This window comes from Rhyacophila brunnea, unplaced genomic scaffold, assembly GCF_057557595.1.
Source record: "Rhyacophila brunnea isolate RB1 unplaced genomic scaffold, BYU_Rbru_1.0 scaffold_5, whole genome shotgun sequence".
Taxonomy (NCBI): domain Eukaryota; kingdom Metazoa; phylum Arthropoda; class Insecta; order Trichoptera; family Rhyacophilidae; genus Rhyacophila; species Rhyacophila brunnea.
In genome coordinates, this window is record NW_028233170.1 from 31,257,605 (window position 1) to 31,274,016 (window position 16,412).

Consider the following 16,412-nt stretch of genomic DNA (forward strand, 5'->3'; position numbering starts at 1 on the left):
AACTAACTTGCTCTTATAATAGGATATTCCCTAATATAATCGATATTTTTCAAAGAATTTGTTTTTCACGAATGTTTAATTGTACTTACCATAAATTGGATTTTTTCTGATAAGGTCTGACGATGAGATGAGGGAGAGTCAAAAACAACGAAAATCTTGTGACATGAAATATCGACGATCCCTAAAGGTCCATATTGAAATCCGCGGTAATGTATGTGAATCATTCTGCTAATGGGTCCTAATTATTTATATTAGGCTGAGTGTCAGAAGTTAGTGCGTTAATCATGCATGGATATAAAACGACAGAGCACACAAGAATATCTTTATATAGTTTATTTTTAGGTAATTGTTAAGCATGGCTAATGATACTTTATAATATATGATTGTATGTGTAATAGGTACTGTAATATGGAAGCGATGTTAAATATATAAATTATTTACCGCCCCCCGGCAGTAAAAACATTGACCAGCCGCGCAAGGATATCGTGACCTCTCCCTTCGGCACGGCGGGCGATAGGCGAAAGACAAAGACGCAAACATTTGACTTTGGTTGAACTTGTCCCAGGCAGTCGTCTGCGGCGACTTTTATCTGTGTTGGGGAAGGTTATATGGCGGCACTGCACCGGCGCTCGGCGCGCGTGCCCCTGCCCAAGGAGGCCCTTGCGTAGTCTCCCTTCTCCACGTGTAGCCCGATAGGGTCAACGACCACTCTCTTTTTCATCTTTGGGCAATTTATTCCGAGATGACTAACATTGAGAGTGCGTTGCCTTTGACGACAAAATAGTCTAATTCTAATCGCGTAATTTACTACCCCATTTTCATAATATAATACCATAAATCGAAAAAACATGACAAAATCACAAAAAATGACAGTGTGAAGGATTACAAATTAACGTTAAAATAATATAATACTTACCCTGTTTACTGTTACACGTGCATGGATTTACTGCTGTCAGTACGTATTATTGCGATCATAACAAAAAATGCACGTGTAAACACGTATTTTAGCAATAGTTTAAAAAAACACATTATTGGCGCCAGTAAATCCATGAACGTGTACAGGTGCTATGATTATAGAGATACAATTTCGTCATCACCGTGACACGGTATAATAGTATTGCACTGCTGTTGAAACATTATTAACATCGTTTGGTGTGATAATGGTAAGTAGTATAATATGTAAGTATGAAAATATTGTCCATGGAGCAAAATATATCATGCTGCGCACCTATGACATGTGGTTTACAGATTCGAATCCTGTTGGGTGGATAACATTGCCGCAATATTTGTATTTATTCCAGTACAAAGATCTAAGTAAAGATCATAGGTAGTGAATTGAGTGGATGGCTATCAATTATATATTGTTAAAAATATGCTAGATTTACCTACACTTCATGCCAACATGTTGAATACCGTGGAAAATTATATTAATTACTTACTCCATAATGTAGCGAATGAAAAATAAAAATATAGTGGTGATCGATAAAGAATGTTTGGAGAAAATTGCTCTCTAGTCAATGTGGTACGAGTATCTAAACATATTATTTTTTACAGCGTGTTAAGTGTATTCATTTATATACTTATACGAAACTACACGGATATGTAACAATAATATTAATACTACTATGTAAAAAATAAATAACGCAGGATTTGAAATATTATTTTTGTTTATATCGTAAATCAAGCCAATGGAATCAAAAAATTTTGAAGTTATACTACTTGCCTTCTTTTGGCGCGTTTGGGAAATCAGATCAGAGTGTATTTTTGGTGTGTGACATGTAACACATAATTTATTTTTTCACACGAAAAAAAACGCACTCGATTGGATTCGAACCACCGATTGTTCGGTTATCAGCAGAACGCACTACCTTTACGCCACAGTATGATACTGCAATCGTGACGATTATACAGTATAATAGTATAGTTTAGAATTGTTCTGTTGCCTAGGCAGCGAATTTATTATTGTCGGCCCTTTGCAATTCCGTACGTAAACAAACGATTAAACGTCAGGGTGACAGTTGGTACTTTAAAAATAAAAACAACCAGAAACCATTACATAATTTAGTAATATAAGTTAAATTGTATATGAATAAAAACCAACGGCGTTCCAATAAGCGATCATTTTTCTTGAGTGTGTAATTTAACAAGATAATTAAGAGCTAGTCAAAGAATCTAGTTTATCACAAGTTTTGTTTTTTTTTTGTTACGCCAAAGAAGTATAACTTCTAAAGCGCGTACATAAGTACACACACCGATTTTTTTATTCATGTAAAGAGAAATTGATACTTACAAATTAACATTATTGGTCTGAATATTCCTAACTAATTCAAACGAAATTATTATTTTCCTGTTAATTGCGAAGTAATTCAGTGACAATTTTATAATAAACTATTTACATATATCGATATAAATGTATACGCAACAGAAAGTTTGACTCAACAACTTTATTCAACGCGCGACTCACACATGGACAGAATTTGTCGTATATGAAAATTGCGTTTGGGACTACGTGCGGTACCTCCACGTGCTTTGTAGCAGCCATTGTATAGAACCTCCGTCCGTGGAGACACAACGGACACGCGATCGGGCTTTTCCGAGCATGTTCGGGACGGTCCCGAACCTCATATAGGTAAACACTACAGTGAAATGCGGTATGCTAGGCAGTTGGATTAATATGTTTCTGAAGATTTTTAATGAAAAACAATAGTTTTATAATATATTTAGTGATAGAATATAAACAATATAAGTGAAATTGACTAAGTGTATCGGAAGATCCGTCATTCGGATTGTGTTGACAGTGAGAACTTTGAAACTGGCAGATTATTTTCAACCTATGCCAACAAACTATTGATTGAACATTGTATATTGTATTTCGGAAGGAAAATCATTTCGGTAAATATTTCTTTTAATTTTCTTTCCTGCATAATCTTCTCCAATTACTTCATCCAGTATTCACTAGTTTACACTTATCTTAAAATAATATTTTTTTTCCATATAAGTACTACGTTTTAAAAACTACAGTTTGGCTAAAATATTACCTATACATTATAGTTGTTTTAGCGTTGTCGTTGTCATTATTGATTATATTTATGATTATAGATTATAAAACATAATAACCAATATATTTATAATTTGCGTAGTTATCAAAGCAATATTATTTAACAAGTCACCTCTGTAGTCGAATCAACATTTCAGATAAAAATATAGTGCGATATATTTAATTCTAGTAATTAAATTTAATACATAATATGTATTGTATACTTTAGTGTATATTTGCCATAATATTTATAATATCTCTATAATGTAGGTACTACTTACTGTGAAGAAAGTTTTCTGGAAAACATATAGGTACCTATTATACTTCAAAAAGCTTGCTATCGTTTTTGGAGATATATTATCTCGAAATAGGTAGGTACTGTAGCAATTTGGCTTTTAATATTTAAATGATTTAATTTGTCACACTAAGAAATTTCATTAATTTTCCATCAATAAATGAATAAAATGACAATTAAAAATCGCTATTTTGTATATTATTAGTAGGATAACAACACTGATTTAAATTAACATTAGGTATGTATCTAATTTATAAATATTTTCGGTAGGTAAATCATTAAAATTGTAATACGAATTGGGTATATATTTTTTTTATTTTTCCATATAATAACATCAGTGCCGTACGCAGGATAATTTACGCCATTCAGTTAAGAAGTTAGGTTATTCGGTCGACATTATTAAATATCTCAAAATTGAATGTAGTTATCCATCGACTCTGTTCATTATTATTTTTTATCGACTATTATAATCCTGAGAATCCACATCTACAGAATCGAACATGGTCATTTACCATTACTTTCAAAAATGTTTTTCGCATTTTCATTGTTCGACATGTATTTAATCATACCAATGTAGGTACTTGATGGTTATTATGCTAATAAAAAGGTATCATTGATTATCCAATCCATTACGAAACGAACCGAGCTATTATGTTTTCTTCCAGACCACACAAAATTCTACCTAGAAACATCTTATAGGTACATGCATCGTCTCACTATAAAAAAATCCACAACAACGTGGTTCTGTAAGACTGAAATCTTAATAAGTACCTAAGTAGGTATGTTATTTTTTTATTTAAACCTGTGGTTATTGCCAGTCGAAAATATATATATGTATTACATTTTTATCTATTTCGTGTCTACTTTTTTATAATTGTATACATACTTTGTATTTTACCATGGCGCATTGGCTTATAAAAATAATGCCATACGTGAACACAAGTTACATACCTATCTGTTCGTTATTCAAAACGACGAGCTGTGTTGATTTAATTTGTTTCCGATGTTATTTCTTCAAAAAAATATTTTTATATTGTATTCGATTCGAACCGAATACCTACATCTTCGCACATCATATTGCCCAGATACTTTCCGTTATTTCGTGACAAATTTCGCTCTCACATTAATTTCCTTCGGGCGATTTTACGCTATCGTAGCTGAAGATGGACATCAAAAATCGAATGCATCAGTTCGCCGCGAGTTATTATTCGGCGATGTTTTCGCTGCACGAAGCTGCGGCTGCGGCTCTGGGTTGCCGGTTGCCGCTGCCCCGAAATTCGCGACGGCTGCCACCGCCCGCCGCACTACGCCAGCTATTGGAGAGGTCGCTGTCCGCAGTTCGCAACTCAACGGCACATACACGTGGCGGCGCCGAACGTCGGCTCGTTGGCCAATTTCACAGAGGAACCTCCGCGAGCGCCTCTCTGACGTCACGGTTTCTCGCTCGCGTTCGCACGTTCATGGACTCTGCGCTTGCGCATTCCGATACGACGTTGTGTGTGTAGCACAATGCATACAAACATGCACACATCGTCCGATAGTATGAAAGGAAGATAGATAAAACATATTTTTTCCATATATTTATGTGTGAATACCTACTTACTTTTATTGAATTCTATTTATATCCCGCTTATCATTAGTCAGTTATACGATTCTATTATCTCTTCGACTAATCACTCGTAAATTTCAATATTGTACTGTACACAGTACCTATCTCTTTGGAAGTAATAAGAACCCATATTATCTAGTTTTCCGAAAGGCCTCACTAATTTTACTCATGCAAAATACGCACTTATTAATCACCTTTAGTAGTTATATTAATGCCATAATCAATAATAAGTAGTTGTTTATTTTTAGTGATCCAGATGTTTGTTTTTTTATGAAATTATGTAGTAAGTATAATGTTGAATAAACAAATTATTATATTCTCAGAATAGGTGTCTACTCAATATCCTTGGAACAGGCTACAAAAATCGCTTTTAGGTTTATAATGTTGTTTTCTCTGGTCACATATTTTTTATGCCATTCTATTTCAATCTACTCGATCACCTTTCAAAAATTTTCCTCTACACATCACTATTAAAAGTTTAAAATTAGAACATTATGTATTTTAATTCACAGCGAATTCGTGGGTCATCGGAAATGTTTCGATTTTTTCCAAAGGAATGACGCGTGCCGGCGGTGGTGCATAGTTTCCGAGATAAAAGAATTGCCAATACACAAAATTAATAACAAGTAAATTGAAATAATAACTATTGCCAATACTTCCACCAGTGGCATTACGCCCAGCCATCTCCCCACTAATAATTAATATTATGTGATGTGTATTTAAATTCCATTTTATTTTATATTAGGTAGGTACTGTTGTTGCTGATGTTGGTACATATACGTAATTTAGATTAATAGCTCTTAATTAATTACTTAATACTTATATATATTAATATTAATATATTAATAATTACTTAATGACTTAATAGATAGACCTAGGAGAGGCCTAATGCCTGGTCCACACCGGCAACAAGTCGCGCGACAACTCGTTAAATTTTACGATAATTATCATGCTTATCGTAAAATTTAACGAGTTGTCGCGCGACTTGTTTTCGGTGTGGACCGGGCATAATAGATGGGTGTAACAGTACCTACCTACGGAAACAATAATATTATCTGTTGTTATAAATTATAATTTATAATAATGTAGTCTATTCATTAGTACATACTCAGGCGATCCCGATTATAAAGATAACATACTAGGTATAATCGAGTCATTATTTTGACGACTTAAAATACACATTGCCAAATTCAAATGTTTGATAAATTGTACTTCAAATTGTAGCTACTTATTTATGACTACTACTTTTTTCAGTTTTCTATCTAAATTGACAAAATGTTAAATACATGCTTATTTTTAAATTGCTACTTACCCCAGTGTCACCCAATACTTCGTGCAAGTCGGCTTTTTCTCTTTTATCTCACACCGTTTAAAGTAAGCACAAGGTCGTGCCATTTCTATCGGTTATTCACGTAGGTCGCTCTTGTAACACTGTTGCAGGAAGGAAGAAGACCGTCATCCAAGACAAGCATTTATTTTTAAATATTTTATTGAGTACTATATTCAGTACCTATTTTTACTATTATGACTGAAAGTTGTGAACTTTATCTGTTCAGTTCAGTTCAGTCAGATCAGTTCTGACTTTATCTTGCGGAAGGTAATGTAAAGTTCGCCCTATTTTGGTTTCCGAATTAATCTATATACTTACCTATTCTGTTGAAAATTAATGATAGTATTATCAAAAATCATTTGTATCTAGGTATGTAGGTGTCCACTTTCATTGATCTTAATGATATTCACGTGTAATAAGGCAATACCTACTGAAAAGTGAGTTACGCCTATAATAATCTCACTTTTGAAACAAAATATTTTAAAATATAATCAATGTGGATTTCGTACATGACATGTGGCCTTCATAATTTTTGACTACGGCACTGGGGGAGTGCGAAACCCGGCCTTGATGGCACACATTTCAATAATAGCAGTGATTTCACTAATGGCACCGCGGCACCTAGCTACAAAACAAGGAAAGACTCGCTGCGGCTTCCTCTACCTATGAAAGAGATTGCCATACTAATAAATAATAGTAAATAAAATATAATTTTTCTAACTTCCGAATAATTATTTATTATTGAATACTATATTAATATAATATTTTTATTAAAATTATGGCGACATTGTCACAAATTGAAAATATAGCTTTCGTAATACAATTAGGCGTGATAACCTGTGATAAGTTGATAGTGACATTACCTTGTTACATTCATTTATTCATTCTATCTGTGGCTATACCTCAGTTGAGGCATTTTCTAAAAAGATCGTGGCTAGGCGCGATGCGCGGATTGCAGGTCGCGGGTGCAAATGACGCATGCCGAACGAAATATAATTTGTCATATAAATCCAACATGCGTCCATTTAATGCTCTGTTTATTGTTCTATTAGTAACAATAATAATATATTCATTGACATGTTTTCTTTTTCAAGTAAATGGGTAACGTTTTTAGTCATCTTTACACGATTTAAGAATTAATACCCCCGTCGCCATCACGAAACAAATTGACGTGTTCCCAGCTCGAAATTCTCTCTGAATGCCAGCGAGTCCAAAATTTCGTCGCGCCTGCAGTTGAAAATTATTTGCCATTTCACTGATGTATCGTCTTAATAGTAGATCAAGTTTATCCAAGTTGCAGCCCTGTGTAATAATAATAACTAATAATGCGGTCCGTAACTATTAATGAACAGCGAAATACCTATTATAATTCCTATGCAATCTCCATCCATTGTTGGAGCATTGTGTAGTGTCTTTTATTTCGAAAATCGTACCTTTTCGTCAACATAATCTGTTGACATTTTCTTTTCTGTGGTTGACATGGTCTGTACAATATTACATTTTATTTGACGGAAAAGCTGATCGCACTGAGAATTATTTTTTCGGACAGAAAAGCTAAAAAACCTCTCGATCCGAGACGTGGAAACAAATTTTTATTTTGCTAGGAAAACTGGGTGGATGATTTTTTTGGAAGGATGATTAAAAAACTAATTTTTAAAAAATGTGGTCCAAAAGAATTCCTCTGCACTCAATCCGGGCTAGTTAATCAAAAGGTTGGTTACCAAAGTGGTGCCAGGGGCGTGGGGAAATTCAATATTAATACAAGAATGTAATAACTAATAATAGTGTAGGTATGGCCCATTTTTCAGTAATGGAGTTATTATACTACTTAATTATTTATACTCACACAAAATACCTACCCTTTGCTTGGATACTTTTATAGATAAATAGGTACTACTGTAAAACTACATATACTTACGTCCAATTAATGAGGTATTTGACAAGATATTTTCTCAATAATATTATACCTATACATTTCGCGGTGGACTTTCAATTATTAATATGAATTGTTCAAATTCGTTTTTTTAAACATATAACATTTACGTGCACTACCTAACCCATCGATATCAAATATCCGTGTTATGGATGCCATGATCCATGCTTCTAGTTTTCTAATAGTAATAGGTACATAATATTTTTAATAACATTTACTTTCCGTGCTAAGGATAAATAGCATTGAATCAATTAATTAACTTAAGGACACTCGTTTTCCTGTCGCCTTCGACGATCACAATTATTTGTCATTTATTGCTGTCATAATGTCATGGCATGCATATTGCATACCGTAGCAATCTGATTTACGAGTAACCGGCCAACCGTACTTTTTAGAATGACAGGTTAAACGATTTGTTGATTAGTTCGACTGAGTATGCATAGTATCGCCTAGTCGCGACATTATCCTCGGTCAACGCCACAAAATCAATTCCGCCAGAAGATTTGCTAGACAATGTATTTAGGAGTATCTATCTAGTACTTCGGTACTTATCAGGCATGAGAGACGTAATATAAAAAATATTTGCATATTAAATAATTAAAAATTAAACACGTTACCAAACAATACGTGTATGTAGGTAGGTAGGTACCTGGATTGTGTTTGTCTATCTGTCATGATGCAAAAAAGCTGTAGGTATAATATGTCATACCTAAAAGTGCATGCTAGTGAGCCAAAATGATTCAAAATTGTATTTCATAGAAATGCATTGAAATGAAAAGTTGTTTTGACTGTCGTTGTCGATTTTCAATTTACTATGATGTGGCACTATGCAATTTTATTTACCTACACAAACTTGTGCAACCTGCATTTCGCAAAGAACGGAATCATTGGCGTAGGTTATGTTTATTATGATTACATTTTAATTAGTAAATTATATATTTTATGATTTTGGTAAACATAATGTGTTTACTAATATTTGCCTCCCTATTTATAATAGATAATAGCATATTTTCAATGCTGGTATTGTGAAGGATATTATCAGTTAAAACGTAAATACGAGTATGTAGGCCTCGAAGATCTAGTGATCCCGGTGATTAAAAAACAAATACGCATTGGGCCAGGCCTGGACTTACGATAGCGTAAGGGCAAAGCCCACCTCCCCCTAATTGGAATGGGTCGCAAGGTCTGAAAAATAAATGCGTCTTTTTCCAGACTCTCAATTAAAAACCATTCACACCATTTATCAATTCCATTGGTCAATATAAATAATGATATAAATAAAGATAAATAAATGATAACTTCATTTAATATAAATATAGATTTTTTTTACATTTAGATTAGGTACGTAAAAGTGCGGCCACACCGAAAACAAGTCGGGCGACAACTCGTTAAATTTTACGATAAGCATGATAATTATCGTAAAATTTCTTAAGCAATTATGATAATTATCGTAAAATTTAACGAGTTGTCGCGCGACTTGTTGCCGGTGTGGCCCCACTTTAATACTTTCCTATGTGATGTTTTGAGAGTACTTAAAAAATGGAATAACCTTATGCCGGGTCCACACCGAAAACAAGTCGCGCGACAACTCGTTAAATTTTACGATAAGCATGATAATTATCGTAAAATTTCTTAAGCAATTATGATAATTATCGTAAAATTTAACGAGTTGTCGCGCGACTTGTTGCCGGTGTGGCGGCACTTTTAGAAATATACAAGGATATTAGATAAATTAATCATATACAAAGAAACAAAGAGGTTGTTTATATAGTTATGTTTAGTAAGGAATGTTGCATTCGTAAATATTTTGGTTACTATTCATTGAATCGTAGAATCGAATATACGTAGGTATTAGCGGATTAGCCCATTGCTCTGCATTGCGTCGGTTTAAAGCTGTTTAAAGTATCTAAGTATCTAAGTAATCTAGTAAAGCATGATGACGAGAATAATTATTGGACGTATCCCATCAGATGTTTAAATAAAATAATCAGTAATCAGTAATCACACATATTTTTAAAATCAATCTTCTCAAATATTGAATTTTCTCATAATATTACACGTGTGTGTTGGATCTTGTTTGTTTGTCTAATGATTAATTATCCAGATTATCCTTCTTAACGTGTGATGTGTCCTATCTTCTCCACCGCAATAGTTTTGAAGAGGATGATTTGTTTTTTGGTATCACCGAGAAAATTTGTACTCGTGGCAAAATAATAAACAAGTGCGTAATTTTATATTGAGGTACAAGAATCCTCGAAGGAGGCTGCGCGGGCATCACTTTCGCCGCGGCTTTTCCGCCCTCCGCCACCTTCCGCCCACGTCGTTGACGCCGCGCCCTTATTCCGGAGGCTGTACAACTTCTCCCGCTCACCGCCCCCTGGAAAATCGATGGAATAGAATTGCGTCTGTGTATAGGAAACGGGAACACTACCGCAATATTATCACGAGCTGTGTGAATACTCTACTCTACAAGTACATACACATTGTTGTGTGCCTTTCGTCTATCTATATATAGCTATACTACATAATACTCTATATTCCATGCGATTCACTTTCCTCTGAAAGTGAAATTGCCCCGTTTAAATTTGTATTAACTAAGGAAGCCAATATACGGGTCAAATTTATTTAACTTGCGACTGACAATGTTGACCTTTTAAACGAAGTCTTTTCTTATGATTATATACGTTAATTTCGTTTGATTAATATAACTATACCTAAGTACACTAATAAGATTTAGGATTTATTGAATAGGCAAATTACGAGATTTTAAAAGTGCATAAAAAAAGATTAAAAAAATGTATGAAAATCAATATTATTAGATTTATACTACTTATATACAATGACATAGGTACCTACTTAATTGTATTTGACTCTTCCAGAAATATGTTTTACATGAGTAATTAATCAATTAAATTAAGTAACCGTAGAGGGTGAATGTCACGTAACAATTTTTAATGTTTAGATAAAGTTGACGCATTTTTTGCGTGACCCCCTCGAAAGGTGAAAGACTGTAGCAGCATCCTTTCAATGGAATCTTAATTTTGGACATGTTTACGATAAAGGCCTCATGCTGATAGTATGACGCCGCGGCGGGTCACAGGGGCGAGGTGGGGGGGGGGGGTCGAGCGCAGCAGTCGCAGCACTGACCTGCTCGCGACTCGCGGAGGCCGCGGCACGTGTCGCTGCAGCGGGCGCCCCACGTGTGCGGCCGTCGCCCTCCGTAGCCTCCTCGTTCAGCCCTCGGCCCGGCCTTCGCCGCGCGGTCACAAGCCCGCCGCATCTCGGATCGCGCGCTCGTCTCCGCGGATCTCCTCCGCTTCTCGCAGAAATGTCTGAGGAACTATGGGAAAAGCAGCACAAAGAATGGATAAAAAATATTTTCATGCAGCCTCGCGAAGAAGCTCCTCCGGCAGAGGGTCGGTTTCATCAGTTTATGCACATTTAGGGGATTTCTCTAAATATTGCAACTGATCTGGATTATAATTCTTTTTTTTTCTTTTTCTTACAGAAAAAATTTGGAGTCGCATGAACGAGATGGTCGGCTCATATTACACAGGTCTGCCGTCTTCGGAGCGGGCCGAAGCCGCCGCGGAGGGAGGAAAGCCTGAAGCCGCGGGCGCCGCCGTCGCGGCCGCCGCGACGCCCACCGTCGTCCCCGCCCGCTTTCACTGCCAGCAGTGCGGGATGAGTTTCGCCACGAAGAGCGCCCACACGAGTCACGCGAGGTCCCACGGTCGAGGGACGCCGACCGCGGGCGCCGGCGGCGGTGCGGCCGGGCCCGTCGGCGCCGATCCCTATCGCTGCGACGTCTGCCGCAAGACTTTCGCGGTGCCCGCCAGACTGGTCCGCCACTACAGGACGCATACCGGAGAGCGCCCCTTCGAGTGCGAATTCTGTCACAAAATGTTCAGCGTGAAAGAGAACCTGCAGGTGCATCGACGGATCCACACCAAGGAACGCCCTTACCGTTGTGAGGTATGCGGCAGGGCTTTCGAACACAGCGGCAAGCTTCACCGTCACATGCGAATCCACACGGGCGAAAGACCTCACGCGTGCTCGGTGTGCGGCAAGACCTTTATCCAGTCCGGTCAGCTGGTCATCCACCTCCGCACCCACACCGGGGAGAAGCCTTACCGCTGCGCCGCACCCGACTGCGGGAAAGGGTTCACTTGCTCCAAGCAGCTGAAAGTGCACTCACGCACTCATACGGGCGAAAAACCCTATCATTGCGACATTTGCTTCAGAGATTTCGGCTACAATCACGTTCTCAAACTTCACCGTGTGCAGCATTACGGAGCCAAGTGCTACAAGTGCACCATATGCGATGACACATTCAAGAGCAAGAAGGAGATGGAAGCTCACATTAAAGGCCACGCCGATGATATGGGCGACCCGGCGGACCGACAGACACCGCGCGAAGATAATCGTCACGATATTTATCTCGGTCCGGCCGCTTCGCCGCCGGGACTCGACCCGGCGCTACTGGCCGCCGCGGCGGCGGCCTCGGCCTCTGAGACGACGCCCCCCGTCGAACGCACCCCGTACGCCTACGAGCAGCTCTCGGTGATGAGGCATCATGCATATTTCACCCCTCGGCCGGTTCCCGAATTCAGATCCGCCCTCGAGACCGACAGCAACATCGTGAAGTGCGTGGAAGCGGCTCTGGCCGTCGCGGAAGACGCCAGTGCCTCGACCCCTCCCGGCTCCACTCCCGAGCGCTCCTCTTCCCCCGAAGACGCCATGGATCTGGTCGGCTTTTCCCACAGAGACATGCTGTCCCTGCCCCTGAGAAAGCGGAAGATGTATCTGAAGCCCATCGAAACGGCTCCCATCAGAATGAACTCGGTCATACAGTTCGCGCGGGCGTCGTGAGCGCCGTCGTAAGCATCCCAAGACTGAATCGTGTTAAGACTTTTCCATGTCGTCAAATAACAATAACGTTGCAAGTAGTGTTTCGTAGTCGTATGCGAATGTTTATTGAAGTTTATCGTTATGTAGTGTTATGTTACGACTTTCTTTGTTGTATTTTATTTTAGGAATATCGCTTTTTATCCGAAAAGGCCAAAGTACCATAATTAATATTGTGAGTAGTTCCCGATGCAATAAACGAGAAGGCGTCGCCAGTGGCGTCGGCGTCGGCGTCCTTAAGTCGAGTTGGGCGCGAGTGAAAGAATTAAGAAAGACTGATTGTGTCCGAGAGAAGAAGTCACAGCTAATAATGTGAATGAGCTGACTCAATAAGACTGTCGTATTCCGGTTCCCCGGATATCTTTACATTTATATTTAAATGTAGTTAGTTATTAAGGATTTGATACATTTTATATATTTTTATTGTTTGTATTAAATTCTGAGCCATCGTTTGTGATTTGGGAAATCATGTTTTTTATGATGTTGATATAAATATTTCGGTGATTTTGCAGGCGTCGAATTTTCAATTCATTTTTGTTATTTTTTCTATGAGTTTCTTTACACCACGCTGGGAGATCCATTTCCTACTTCATAATCTCTTACATCTCGACAAATTACTTGGAATCAAGATCATAATACCGCATCCATGAATTGTCATTGGGTCAAACCGGTAAAGAGTATTTAGCATGCAGCTAATGTTTTTAACGTTTAATATCTCAAAAAAAACCAATGATATAGCTCTGCGAGGATTTGATTATGAAGTAACTTGTTCGGTGTAATTGTTAATCCGCGCGTTAAATTTTCAGTGCACTGTTTATGTAATTTTTTAACTGAAATAGCTCGGTAAATAATATTACCTACTATTTATTCATGCCTACTAAACGTCATTGATTTGTTTGCTTTGTGAGCGGCTTACATACTCATTTAATTTGCGTATTATAAATTAAAAAATATTTTTCTATAAAGTATTCATTCAAAAGAAGGGTTGAATGAATGATTACGCTCGTATAACACTGCTACCTCGATAAATCATAATAAAAAATATGTCTAAAACTTTCATACATTCTTGTAATATTATGTATATTATTAATTGTATTTACATCAACTGAATGCTTTAAATAAGTTCGATTTTTCAGTGTCAACATCATTACGTACTATGTAAATATTATTTTATAAGTAGCATTCGAGTTGAATGTATAAATTTATTTATGAAGTCATTGTTTTATAATTATTATAATAAAAGTTCATTTAATGTGATTGCAGGACTTTCATTTGTGTTACCTATACCCACAAAACACATTCAAATTCACATGAATTAGAAATTGGGTTATATTCATACATAATCAATTAAACTTGTAACATCTGATTTAGATAAAATGCGAGCCGATTAGCGCGACGTAGGGTAAAGAAATAGCTCCATATTATCATTTTTGTGATCGAGGTCTATTGAAACCAAAAACCTAACACAACCTGCTGTTATCTCAACGATAAGTAGGTTGTGTTAGGTGTTTGCTCTCAAAACACCTTAACCACAATGATATTATATTATGGACAACTATAAAATTACCCATCGTCGTTTTCGCGCGAATTAATATTATGTTACTCCACGTGGTTCACGTGCCATCGGGAGATAATAAATACACAATATAATGGATATGTTTTATAAAAATACTCTAAAAACACATTATCATACATTTAAGTTTCCGTCAAGTACCTACGTAGTAAAAATCAAAATCGTAGTTTCAGCTCTACTGTGGGTGACTCAGTTAGTAGGCGCCTGTCACCAAAGCCGTGGGTTCGAATCCCGCGTCTGGCAAAATTAAATGGTTTTGAATACATAATGTTCGTTCCAGAGTCCAGACCAAGGGCTAGGGCCGTACCTATGTCGAAAGAAAAGTATCGGTAATGTATAATTTGTATTGAGTAGGTACCAGTATGTATTGTATCGGTATCAAATAATGATGTCAGCGATGATATTTACGAAAAAATATCGGTAGGTATGGTATCAGTCAAAACATTTTTTATTGGATGAATAAATAAATGGATTCCTCGTAAAAAGTTTTAAAATGAAACCTCAATCATATGGTGACTGCTGATTACAAAATGGTTGTTACCTAGATGATTTCTTTTTTCAAATTATTTTACAAATTTATATTTGGCTTTATACCAAAGACAATCATACGATCCATAGGTCACGTGTGTTTACATGGAAATTGGTGTAGTGAAGCACCGGGGTATTGATTATTGATGAAATTATTAATTACCTACCTATGTTTTTCTATCACCTTTCTCGTTCTTTCTGTTTGAATATTTTAAGAAGTACCTATTCCGGATATTTTGTATGATACTGATTTCACGAATCAACCATTCCAGACCGCATGACAACCCTTTTTTAAAATAACCGGCAAACTAGGCTTGAACATCCCATTTTCTTTAAATGCTGTCCTATGGAAAAAAGGTGGTTAAATATGTTGTAAAAACTAGTGGATAATACAAAGGGTGGGAATTAATCGCACAATGAAATAATCGAAATTCACAAAAAAAAAATAACTTGAAAATTTGGAAAGTAGTTTTCACACAGTAAAGTAGTTTTCAAATTTTAAATTAACAATTATTTGATCGAAAAACCTATGCGCCGACAGAAAAAGGTATTTATTATAATTGTCTACATGGAATAAACTGTTTTCGTAAAAAATCATAAAAGCTCATGACGGGATCTGCGGCACAATTAGGTACCTACCTAAGTTTTAATTAACGTCACTTTTTAAATAGTATTATTTGAATCTGAAAGTAGGTACCTAATACACACTCATGTTTTACCAAAATATTGTTTAAAATCAATAAACCTATGTTTCTTAATGTTTGTATTCATTTACGATTAATTAGTTACAATAGTATATTGATATGTGAAGACTACTTTTTCCTTAGTTCAAATCGATCATTTGGGAGTTGTAGTTGATTTGTGAATATCATCCATTTCCGATGTGACGAACATCTTTTTAAATGTTGTCAGCACTTTGTGAAAACTTGGTGAAAACAGTCTATTCAATTGTGCGAATATATTATATTCCCCTAATACAAATATACCAGTCAATGTTAAAACTTTCAAATCTCACAATTTGTCGAAATTTCAACATACCTAGCATGTAAACGTGAATTTCGATAGCTTTGACAGAAAATATGACTTAGTGATGCATAGGCTTCATGAAAGAGCAGTCGGAAATAATAACTGTAACAATAATTAAATTTACCCTATGTAATTCGTGCGCACTATAAAGCTGCATTTAAACCAAGCGAGCG

At 36.5% G+C, this 16,412-nt stretch overlaps 1 protein-coding gene across 1 annotated transcript; it reads left to right on the top strand.

Moving 5' to 3' along the window:
- Window positions 1–2,635: 2,635 nt before the first annotated feature.
- Window positions 2,636–14,369, top strand: LOC147066290 (Krueppel homolog 1-like). The gene is made up of 2 exons (XM_085955531.1): window positions 2,636–2,892; window positions 11,713–14,369. Exon 2 carries the CDS (start codon window positions 11,730–11,732, stop codon window positions 13,074–13,076), a length of 1,347 nt encoding a protein of 448 aa, XP_085811657.1. The 5' UTR covers window positions 2,636–2,892; window positions 11,713–11,729; the 3' UTR covers window positions 13,077–14,369.
- The last annotated feature ends 2,043 nt before the right edge of the window (window positions 14,370–16,412 follow it).